The sequence below is a fragment of the Armigeres subalbatus genome, chromosome 3 (assembly GCF_024139115.2).
Source record: "Armigeres subalbatus isolate Guangzhou_Male chromosome 3, GZ_Asu_2, whole genome shotgun sequence".
Lineage (NCBI taxonomy): Eukaryota > Metazoa > Arthropoda > Insecta > Diptera > Culicidae > Armigeres > Armigeres subalbatus.
This window is the reverse complement of record NC_085141.1, coordinates 196,645,880-196,658,419: the sequence shown is the minus strand read 5'-3', so window position 1 is coordinate 196,658,419 and position 12,540 is coordinate 196,645,880. Positions and strand designations below refer to the sequence as shown.

At 42.0% G+C, this 12,540-nt stretch overlaps 1 protein-coding gene across 1 annotated transcript; it reads left to right on the top strand.

Annotated features, from left to right (window-relative positions):
• The first annotated feature begins 9,937 nt into the window (after positions 1-9,937).
• Positions 9,938-10,609, top strand: LOC134222219 (uncharacterized). The gene is made up of 3 exons (XM_062701361.1): positions 9,938-10,183; positions 10,257-10,411; positions 10,486-10,609. Exons 1-3 carry the CDS (start codon positions 10,040-10,042, stop codon positions 10,607-10,609), a joined length of 423 nt encoding a protein of 140 aa, XP_062557345.1. The 5' UTR covers positions 9,938-10,039.
• Positions 10,610-12,540: the final 1,931 nt, after the last annotated feature.

Below are 12,540 nucleotides of genomic sequence, written 5' to 3'. Positions count from 1 at the left end.
CAACCAGACAGGATCGCCGGCTACCATTCGATGACTATCGTCAACGGAAAGATGATCCGCACCTTTCTCAACGCATCTCCTGGGCGCAGTGCCCGCCCGTGACACATTTCGCTTCGGATTCGGAACTTATTCCGTCCCCCTTCCAGAGAGATCCTATTGGAAGGATAAGATGGTCCTGTTTTCCTAAAAGGAACGGTTGGACCATAGCCGTTTAGAACGGCGGCGTCCAAGCTCCTCTCGGCGGCGCGGCATCACACGATGCCAAATCCCGGTGGTGCCTTCGGGTATTGCCGCGCCGATCTCCCGAGGGGGCCCTTCACTGGTTTATACCAGTTAGGGCATTGGGCGTCGGCAACCGCAACAGGGCCGCAGGTAAGCTTTCGCTTAATCCATGTCTTTTTTTGTATATTTTTAGGACCAAAACATTTCGAGCGAGCTTGTATCTGGGTTCTGGAATAATGGATCGAAGGGTAACCACTTCTAAAAACTTAGGTGGGTGTTGCACCTCATTTGCTTGTAGGGAGCCTTTTCCTTGATACATACGCTATTTGTTTCCCCGATGTCGTGGAAACATTCAAAAGCCGGCATGCCAAGGGAAATACAGGGCCGGTAGGTAAAATAAATCCTCTAAGGATTCCCCAAGGAATTCTCTAAGGATTCCACAAGGAATCCTCTAAGGATTCCCCAAGGAATCCTCTAAGGATTCCCCAAGGAATCCTCTAAGGAATCCTCTAAGGATTCCCCAAGGAATCCTCTAAGGATTCCCCAAGGAATCCTCTAAGAATTCCCCAAGGAATCCTCTAAGGATTCCCCAAGGAATCCTCTAAGGATTCCCCAAGGAATCCTCTAAGGATTCCCCAAGGAATCCTCTAAGGATTCCCCAAGGAATCCTCTAAGGATTCCCCAAGGATTCCCCAAGGAATCCTCTAAGGATTCCCCAAGGAATCCTCTAAGGATTCCCCAAGGAATCCTCTAAGGATTCCCCAAGGAATCCTCTAAGGATTCCCCAAGGAATCCTCTAAGGATTCCCCAAGGAATCCTCTAAGGATTCCCGGAGGAATCCTCTAAGGATTCCCCGAGGAATCCTAAGGAATCCTCTGAGGATTCCCAAGGAATCCTCTAAGGATTCCCCAAGGAATCCTCTAAGGATTCCCAAGGAATCCTCTAAGGATTCCCCAAGGAATCCTCTAAGGATTCCCAAGGAATCCTCTAAGGATTCCCAAGGAATCCTCTAAGGATTCCCAAGGAATCCTCTGAGGATTCCCAAGGAATCCTCTGGGGATTCCCCAAGGAATCCTCTAAGGATTCCCCAAGGAATCCTCTAAGGATTCCCAAGGAATCCTCTAAGGATTCCCAAGGAATCCTCTAAGGATTCCCAAGGAATCCTCTAAGGATTCCCCAAGGAATCCTCTGAGGATTCCCAAGGAATCCTCTAAGGATTCCCCAAGGAATCCTCTGGATTCCCAAGGAATCCTCTAAGGATTCCCCAAGGAATCCTCTGAAGGATTCCCCAAGGAATCCTCTGGGATTCCCAAGGAATCCTCTGGGATTCCCAAGGAATCCTCTAAGGATTCCCCAAGGAATCCTCTGGGATTCCCAAGGAATCCTCTAAGGATTCCCAAGGAATCCTCTAAGGATTCCCCAAGGAATCCTCTGAGGATTCCCAAGGAATCCTCTAAGGATTCCCAAGGAATCCTCTAAGGATTCCCCAAGGAATCCTCTGGGATTCCCAAGGAATCCTCTAAGGATTCCCAAGGAATCCTCTAAGGATTCCCCAAGCAAGCCTCTAAGGATTCCCCAAGGAAGTCCCCGAGGCTTCCCCTAAGAAGCCTCTAATGCTGCCCCAAGGAATCCTCTAAGGATTCCCCAAGGAATCCTCTAAGGATTCCCCAAGGAATCCTCTAAGGATTCCCAAGGAATCCTCTGGGATTCCCCAAGGGAATCCTCTAAGGATTCCCAAGGAATCCTCTAAGGATTCCCCAAGGAATCATCTAAGGATTCCCCAAGGAATCCTCTAAAGATTCCCCACGGAATCCTCTGGGATTCCCCAAGGAATCCTCTAAGGATTCCCCAAGGATTCCCAAGGAATCCTCTGAGGATTCCCAAGGAATCCTCTAAGATTCCCAAGGAATCCTCTAAGGATTCCCCAAGGAATCCTCTGGGATTCCCCAAGGAATCCTCTAAGGATTCCCCAAGGAATCCTCTAAGGATTCCCCAAGGAATCCTCTAAGGATTCCCCAAGGAATCTTCTAAGGATTCTCCAAGGAATCCTCTAAAGATTCTCCAAGGAATCCTCTAAGGATTCTCCAAGGAATCCTCTAAGGATTCTCCAAGGAATCCTTTAAAGATTCTCCATGGAATCCTCTAAGGATTCCCCAAGGAATCCTGTAATGATTCCCCAAGGAATCCTCTAAGGAATCTCCAAGGAATCCTCTAAGGATTGGGATTCCTTCTGGAATCCAATGATATTCCTCAAGGAATAGTCTCAGGATTCCCCAAGGAATCCTCTAAGGATCCCCCAAGGAATCCTCTAAGGATTCCCCAAGGAATCCTCTAAGGATTCCCCAAGGAATCCTCTAAGGATTCCCCCAGGAATCCTCTTAGGATTCCCCAAGGAATCCTCTAAGGATTCCCAAGGAATCCTCTAAGGATTCCCAAGGAATCCTCTAAGGATTCCCAAGGAATCTTCTAAGGATTCCCAAGGAATCCTCTAAGGATTCTCCAAGGAATCTTCTAAGGATTCTCCAAGGAATCCTCTAAAGATTCTCCAAGGAATCCTCTAAGGATTCTCCAAGGAATCCTCTAAAGATTCTCCAAGGAATCCTCTAAATATTCTCCATGGAATCCTCTAAGGATTCCCCAAGGAATCCTCTAAAGATTCCCCAAGGAATCATCTAAGGATTCCCCAAGGAATCCTCTAAGGATTCCCCACGGAATCCTCTAAGGATTCCCCAAGGAATCCTCTAAGGATTCCCCAAGGATTCCCCAAGGAATCCTCTAAGGATTCCCCAAGGAATCCTCTAAGGATTCCCCAAGGAATCCTCTAAGGATTCCCAAGGAATCCTCTATGATTCCCAAGGAATCCTCTAAGGATTCCCCAAGGAATCCTCTAAGGATTCCCAAGGAATCCTCTAAGGATTCCCAAGGAATCCTCTAAGGATTCCCCAAGGAATCCTCTAAGATTCCCCAAGGAATCCTCTAAGGATTCCCAAGGAATCCTCTAAGGATTCCCCAAGGAATCCTCTAAGGATTCCCCAAGGAATCCTCTAATGATTCCCCAAGGAATCCTCTAAGGAATCTCCAAGGAATCCTCTAAGGATTCCCCAAGGAATCCTCTAAGGATTCCCCAAGGAATCCTCTAAGGATTCCCCAAGGAATCCTCTAAGGATTCCCCAAGGAATCCTCTAAGGATTCCCCAAGGAATCCTCTAAGGATTCCCCAAGGAATCTTCTAAGGATTCTCCAAGGAATCCTCTAAAGATTCTCCAAGAAATCCTCTAAGGATTCTCCAAGAAATCCTCTAAGGATTCTCCAAGGAATCCTCTAAAGATTCTCCATGGAATCCTCTAAGGGTTCCCCAAGGAATCCTCTAATGATTCCCCAAGGAATCCTCTAAGGAATCTCCAAGGAATCCTCTAAGGATTGGGATTCCTTCTGGAATCCAATGATATTCCTCAAGGAATAGTCTCAGGATTCCCCAAGGAATCCTCTAAGGATCCCCCAAGGAATCCTCTAAGGATTCCCCAAGGAATCCTATAAGGATTCCCCCAGGAATCCTCTTAGGATTCCCCAAGGAATCCTCTAAGGATTCCCCAAGGAATCCTCTAAGGATTCCCCAAGGAATCCTCTAAGGATTCCCCAAGGAATCCTCTAAGGATTCCCCAAGGAATCTTCTAAGGATTCCCCAAGGAATCCTCTAAGGATTCTCCAAGGAATCTTCTAAGGATTCTCCAAGGAATCCTCTAAAGATTCTCCAAGGAATCCTCTAAGGATTCTCCAAGGAATCCTCTAAAGATTCTCCAAGGAATCCTCTAAATATTCTCCATGGAATCCTCTAAGGATTCCCCAAGGAATCCTTCAATGATTCCCCAAGGAATCCTCTAAGGAATCTCCAAGGAATCCTCTAAGGAATCTCCAAGGAATCCTCTAAGGATTCTCCAAGGAATCCTCTAAGGATTCTCCAAGGAATCCTCTAAGGATTGGGATTCCTTCTGGAATCCAATGATATTCCTCAAGGAATAGTCTCAGGAATCCCCAAGGAATCCTCTAAGGATTCCTCAAGGAATAGTCTCAGGATTCCGAAGGAATCCTCTAAGGATTCCCCAAGGAATCCTCTAAGGATTCCCCAAGGAATCCTCTAAGGATTCCCCAAGGAATCCTCTAAGGATTCCCCAAGGAATCCTCTAAGGATTCCCCAAGGAATCTTCTAAGGATTCTCCAAGGAATCCTCTAAAGATTCTCCAAGAAATCCTCTAAGGATTCTCCAAGGAATCCTCTAAAGATTCTCCAAGGAATCCTCTAAAGATTCTCCAAGGAATCCTCTAAAGATTCTCCAAGGAATCCTCTAAAGATTCTCCAAGGAATCCTCTAAGGATTCTCCAAGGAATCCTCTAAGGATTCTCCAAGGAATCCTCTAAGGATTCTCCAAGGAATCCTCTAAAGATTCTCCATGGAATCCTCTAAGGATTCCCCAAGGAATCCTCTAATGATTCCCCAAGGAATCCTCTAAGGAATCTCCAAGGAATCCTCTAATGATTCCCCAAGGAATCCTCTAAGGAATCTCCAAGGAATCCTCTAAGGATTGGGATTCCTTCTGGAATCCAATGATATTCCTCAAGGAATAGTCTCAGGATTCCCCAAGGAATCCTCTAAGGATTCCCCAAGGAATCCTCTAAGGATTCCCCAAGGAATCCTCTAAGGATTCCCCAAGGAATCCTCTAAGGATTCCCCAAGGAATCCTCTAAGGATTCCCCAAGGAATCCTCTAAGGATTCCCCAAGGAATCCTCTAAGGATTCCCCAAGGAATCCTCTAAGGATTCCCCAAGGAATCCTCTAAGGATTCCCCAAGGAATCTTCTAAGGATTCTCCAAGGAATCCTCTAAAGATTCTCCAAGAAATCCTCTAAGGATTCTCCAAGGAATCCTCTAAGGATTCTCCAAGGAATCCTCTAAGGATTCTCCAAGGAATCCTCTAAAGATTCTCCATGGAATCCTCTAAGGATTCCCCAAGGAATCCTCTAATGATTCCCCAAGGAATCCTCTAAGGAATCTCCAAGGAATCCTCTAAGGATTGGGATTCCTTCTGGAATCCAATGATATTCCTCAAGGAATAGTCTCAGGATTCCCCAAGGAATCCTCTAAGGATTCCCCAAGGAATCCTCTAAGGATTCCCCAAGGAATCCTCTAAGGATTCCCCAAGGAATCCTCTAAGGATTCCCCCAGGAATCCTCTTAGGATTCCCCAAGGAATCCTCTAAGGATTCCCCAAGGAATCCTCTAAGGATTCCCCAAGGAATCCTCTAAGGATTCCCCAAGGAATCCTCTAAGGATTCCCCAAGGAATCCTCTAAGGATTCCCCAAGGAATCTTCTAAGGATTCCCCAAGGAATCCTCTAAGGATTCTCCAAGGAATCTTCTAAGGATTCCTCCTAAGGATTCTCCAAGGAATCCTCTAAAGATTCTCCAAGGAATCCTCTAAGGATTCTCCAAGGAATCCTCTAAAGATTCTCCAAGGAATCCTCTAAATATTCTCCATGGAATCCTCTAAGGATTCCCCAAGGAATCCTTTAATGATTCCCCAAGGAATCCTCTAAGGAATCTCCAAGGAATCCTCTAATGATTCCCCAAGGAATCCTCTAAGGAATCTCCAAGGAATCCTCTAAGGATTCTCCAAGGAATCCTCTAAGGATTGGGATTCCTTCTGGAATCCAATGATATTCCTCAAGGAATAGTCTCAGGATTCCCCAAGGAATCCTCTAAGGATTCCCCAAGGAATCCTCTAAGGATTCCCCAAGGAATCCTCTAAGGATTCCCCAAGGAATCCTCTAAGGATTCCCCAAGGAATCCTCTAAGGATTCCCCAAGGAATCCTCTAAGGATTCCCCAAGGAATCTTCTAAGGATTCTCCAAGGAATCCTCTAAAGATTCTCCAAGGAATCCTCTAAGGATTCTCCAAGGAATCCTCTAAGGATTCTCCAAGGAATCCTCTAAGGATTCTCCAAGGAATCCTCTAAAGATTCTCCAAGGAATCCTCTAAGGATTCTCCAAGGAATCCTCTAAGGATTCTCCAAGGAATCCTCTAAGGATTCTCCAAGGAATCCTTTAAAGATTCTCCATGGAATCCTCTAAGGATTCCCCAAGGAATCCTCTAATGATTCCCCAAGGAATCCTCTAAGGAATCTCCAAGGAATCCTCTAATGATTCCCCAAGGAATCCTCTAAGGAATCTCCAAGGAATCCTCTAAGGATTGGGATTCCTTCTGGAATCCAATGATATTCCTCAAGGAATAGTCTCAGGATTCCCCAAGGAATCCTCTAAGGATTCCCCAAGGAATCCTCAAGGAATCCTCTAAGGATTCCCCAAGGAATCCTCTAAGGATTCCCCAAGGAATCCTCTAAGGATTCCCCAAGGAATCCTCTAAGGATTCCCCAAGGAATCCTCTAAGGATTCCCCAAGGAATCCTCTAAGGATTCTCCAAGGAATCCTCTAAGGATTCCCCAAGGAATCTTCTAAGGATTCTCCAAGGAATCCTCTAAAGATTCTCCAAGAAATCCTCTAAGGATTCTCCAAGGAATCCTCTAAGGATTCTCCAAGGAATCCTCTAAAGATTCTCCAAGGAATCCTCTAAGGATTCTCCAAGGAATCCTCTAAGGATTCTCCAAGGAATCCTCTAAAGATTCTCCATGGAATCCTCTAAGGATTCCCCAAGGAATCCTCTAATGATTCCCCAAGGAATCCTCTAAGGATTCTCCAAGGAATCCTCTAAGGATTGGGATTCCTTCTGGAATCCAATGATATTCCTCAAGGAATAGTCTCAGGATTCCCCAAGGAATCCTCTAAGGATTCCCCAAGGAATCCTCTAAGGATTCTCCAAGGAATCTTCTAAGGATTCTCCAAGGAATCCTCTAAAGATTCTCCAAGGAATCCTCTAAGGATTCTCCATGGATTCCTCTAAGGATTCCCCAAGGAATCCTCTAATGATTCCCCAAGGAATCCTCTAAGGATTCCCCAAGGAATCCTCTAAGGATTCCCCAAGGAATCCTCTAAGGATTCCCCAAGGAATCCTCTAAGGATTCCCCAAGGAATCCTCTAAGGATTCCCCAAGGAATCCTCTAAGGATTCCTCAAGGAATCCTCTAAGGATTCCCCAAGGAATCCTCTAAGGATTCCCAAGGAATCCTCTAAGGATTCCCCAAGGAATCCTCTAAGGATTCCCCAAGGAATCCTCTAAGGATTCCCAAGGAATCCTATAAGGATTCCCAAAGGAATACTCTGGATTCCCAAAGGAATCCTCTAAGGATTCCCCAAGGAATCCTCTAAGGATTCCCCAAGGAATCCTCTAAGGATTCCCCAAGGAATCCTCTAAGGATTCCCCAAGGAATCCTCTAAGGATTCCCCAAGGAATCCTCTAAGGATTCCCCAAAGAATCCTCTAAGGATTCCCCAAGGAATCCTCTAAGGATTCTCCAAGGAATCCTCTAAGGATTCCCCAAGGAATCTTCTAAGGATTCCCCAAGGAATCCTCTAAGGATTCTCCAAGGAATCTTCCAAGGATTCTCCAAGGAATCCTCTAAAGATTCTCCAAGGAATCCTCTAAGGATTCTCCAAGGAATCCTCTAAGGATTCTCCAAGGAATCCTCTAAGGATTCTCCAAGGAATCCTCTAATGATTCCCCAAGGAATCCTCTAAGGAATCTCCAAGGAATCCTCTAAGGATTCTCCAAGGAATCCTCTAAGGATTGGGATTCCTTCTGGAATCCAATGATATTCCTCAAGGAATAGTCTCAGGATTCCCCAAGGAATCCTCTAAGGATTCCCCAAGGTAATTCCAAGCGAATATTTCCAGAAATTCTGAGAGAATTCGTTCAGAAAATCTGCGAGAATTCCTCGTTGAATTCCTGGTATGGATCTCTCAGGTATTCCGAGAGATTTCATCGAAAAAATCGGAGAAATATACCTAGGATTGCTGAAAGCATCTGCCCAACATTTCCAAAGGAATATACTCAAGATTCCCGAATTCACTTAGCATTCCCACAGGAATCCACTCTCTGAGAAATTTGCCTGAATTTCCCGAAGTACTTAATCTGATCAGAATCCACGATGGAATCTGCTTAGAATTTTCTAAAAAGTCTGTCCGTCTTTACCGAAAGAATCTGTCTTATTTCCAAAAAGAATCTGCCCAATATTTCCAATGGAATCTTTCCAGTATTCCTAAATGAACCCCCAATAATTACAGAAGGAATCCACTTAGAACTTCCTGAGAATACTACCCATATTTTCAAAATGAATCTGATTCATTTTCCCGATGTAATCTGCTCATATTTCTCAAAAAAACCTTGCTCTGAATCTTTGATGGAATCTGCTAAGAATTCTCGAAAGAATCTGCCCAAACGTTCCACAGGAATCTGCTCAGGATTCTCAAGGCATCGGCTCAGATTCTCGTAGCAATCAGTGGATCATAATTCTCGAAGGAATCAGCCTAATGTTTCCAAAGGAATCTACACAAATTTCCCCAAGAAATCTGATCAGAATCCTAGATGAATCTGCTCTGAATTCTCGGAAGAATTTGCTTGAACGTCCCGAAGGATTCTGCCTATAATTCTCAAATAAATCTGCCCAATTTTTTCAAAGAAATCTGCCCAGGATTCCCGAATGAACCGCCTAGAACTCGCTAAAGAATCCGTTCAGTATTTTCTCAGTAATCCACTCGTTTAAGATTCATGAAAGAATGCGCCCAAAATTCCCAAATTAATCCGCTCACAATTCCACAAGCAATCCTACCAAGATTCCCTATTTGATTCAATCAGAATTCCCCGAGAAATCTGCTTAGGATTCCCGAAAGAATCTGCCGTTATTTTCCAAAAAAGGTGATCAGTGTCCTCTATGAAATCTGCCCCGAATTCTCGTAAAAATCTGTCCGAACTTCACAAAAATAACTGCTCAGAAATCTCTGAGGAGTCTACCCAGGTTTACCGAAAAAATATACATAAATATATATAATATGTAAATATATAAATACATAAATATACATAAAAATGTACAAATACATATAATGTTGAAAAGAAAATAAAGAATAAATTTAAAATAAATATGTCCACAAAAACTATTTTGTAAACAAGCCGAAAAAAGAATGCTAAGAAGAAGAATCGAGGTACCCATATCTAAATCATATCTAATAAAAATCTAGTAGAGCTGTGGTACTAATGTCTAGGAGATATCTCTGCGTTATCTAAGAGAACCGTTATGTCAAATCCTTTCCGGTTCAAACGGTCTACTCGTCTAAAATTTGAGGTAGACACCGGTTCAAACGGTTGTTGCATTTGAGGCGGATTTGAGGTCTGACAGGTTCTAGAAATCGACCATAAATATCTAGGAGACTTATTTTTTTGTCTCAGAGATATCACGGGAGATTTCTAGAAGACGTTTCCGAGCGGGTAGTCTTGGATTTATTTTCTTGTCACCTTGTACCATGGTACAAATACCACAGGTGTGTCTTTAGTATTACGCCCTTTTCAAATGTTGATCTAGTTAGGGAAGATCCATTAATTACGTAACGCGAAAATGGCAATTTTTAACCCCCTCCCTCCCCCTATGTCACACTTTTTGTGTGAATCATTTTAAATTTTTGTTTGTATTGTCACACTTCAAGCAACCCCCCCTCTAAGCATTACGTAATTTTTAGATATTCCCTTATTAGAATTTGCATTCAGAACATATAATAATTATTAGAATTATTCTAAATATCTCACCTGAATAACTTGCCTTGATCCACTTATTCTGGTATTATTTGTTTTATTTTTAGATGAGAAGATCAACGATACGTCATTGATGATGCTTGGGAACACTGACCTTATCGACATGGGCATCAAGACTGGACCGAGAATGGTGATTCTGAAGATCATTGAGAACCTCAAAACTTTTAACAACGAAGATGGCAATAAAGAAAATCAAGCTGAGCTATCATCAATGCAGGTAATTCTTGGTATCATATAAATATCATTGCATATATCATTAAAACTAACTAACACACTTCAAAACTTAATAGATTTGTCGAAGCAATCTTGAGATGAATAACAAGTTTAGATTGAATGTCTTACTACCCATTCTCGATCAAGGACATATGCCAAATGATAACGATCTAAGATTCCTGAATAGGGTAGCATGTGAGCCATTTGAAACAAGAATAAGAAGTGGTGGCAAGTAAGTACATTCAAAAATTGTTTTTCATAGTGTTGTGTTGTGCGAGTATTTCTAATTTATTTTGATAATCACAGGTATCCAACTACTGATGAACAAGAACAACTCGCCAATGACATTGTACAACTGTTCCCACAATTAAAGTGCAACGCGTCCAGACCTCAAGGGGCTCCCGAAGCAGTTAGCAAATATGCTATTTGATTCCTTTCAATTCTTATACCTGTGCAAATTATTTTCATCTTTACAGTGGATGTTTTTCTGGCGAAGTAAGAGTAAAATCAGCAGTGATTCAAATCGTTCGGGGCTGTCAGTTTGAATTTGAATCTGAATCATGCACTTTCCCAGCAGTGGCTCAAGATTCATTTTTTATAACAGTCGAGATTCAAAAGCTTAAAACTGTTATACCGCTCAGTTCTATTTTCTGCAGATTTGAACCACGAATGAATCACGAGATTCAAATTTTTTCAATTGTTTTGGTGTATGAATGCGTCATTTTATGTACGGATCAATCCACTTTGCATTTACCGCACCTTCCTCAGCAGCAACATAATCATTTCATTTAATGGAAAAAAAATCAAACATGAATAGAACACTGCTGTGGAAGCCTGTGAGTTTGTTCTATTTTGGCTCATATTCAAACTAGAATAGTATTCGAAAATTTGCAACCAAACTGAATCACTACTGATTTCACTCTAATGGAATGCAAAAAGGAAAACATAACGGCTTGGTATAGACGAATCCACGTAAAAATAAGAAGAAGACACACGACGGTGTTAACTTTGACAGATCCTACAGCTCAGCATAGGGAGATCATTTTAAAATGCTTATAATAAATTCTAGACAAATTGTAATTAAAATCTGATTGATGTATGTTACGGAAAAAGTTCCGAACTGTATGATAGATACACTTTTGGAAAAAATTCAAAAAATTGAGATAAGCTTCCAGATATGTAATTCGGAACTTTTTCCGTACCGTACATCAATCAGATTTTAATTACAATTTGTCTAGAATTTATTATAAGCATTTTAAAATGATCTCCCTATGCTGAACTGTAGGATCTGTCAAAGTTAACACCGTCGTGTGTCTTCTTCTTATTTTTACTTGGATTCGTCTATACCATCGCATACGAAATGTAATCAAACAACTTTTTTTTTTTCTTCTTCTCCTAATTTTGGCACAGACCTGTTGATCCATATTTTGCCAAGGTGTCAAGTGATGTTATTTAAAATGACAGTTTACGACGCGAAACAAAAATTGGTTTTCTTCGCAAGAATTGTTCAAAAATATTCTGAACAGGTCTAGTAGTCTTTCTATTGTTGAATCAGTGTAGATTTTTATTTAAATTGTGTCAAATGCTCGCGATTTTAACGAATTCAAACATTTACTCTGGTCTCCTCCAAAAGCCGGCAATCTGAGCGTATTCATCACATCTTTTATTTTTAGGATGTCGTATAGTAAACATTTGTTACTGAGTATGGGGTACTTCCTTCTTACAGACGACAGTTTAGAGCAATCGAAGAGTATATGGAAAAAGGTCCTCTTTAACCTGGCAAGATTCACATAAGCCTGACCTAATAAGATTCCACTTCGCTAGCTGATCCTTTGTAGCTGTATGAAAGGTGCGTATTCTTCCTAAAGTAATTATTTGATATGTTGGTAAATCTATATTTCTAAACCAAGGTTCTAGTTGTATTTTTGGCATTATCTTAAAGTGTTCCTTTCCCTTGTCTTGAGATGTTTCTACGTATTCCTCATTCCATTCTGTTGCAATTTCTTTTTAAAACCCAAAGGCAGTCACTGATAGTGAGGCGATAGTTTTCTATTTCTAATCTATTTATCCCTAATTTTGCTGCTCTGTCTGCTCTATCGTTCCCCACTATGTCTATGTGCCCTGAATCCACTGTATTATCACTTCCTGTATATTATTTAAATGTAATATGGTGTAAAGGTGATTAATTAGGTAGTTATCTTTCTGTCTATTATTATTTAACATACTGCAACTACTTTGTGAATCTGTGAAAATAACGATTTTGAATTCATTCATACTGATTGCGTATTCTATTGCTTCTATAATTCCAACTCGTTCTGCGTTCATTATGGTAAAGTTTTGGTTCAATCTGTAGCTAAATGA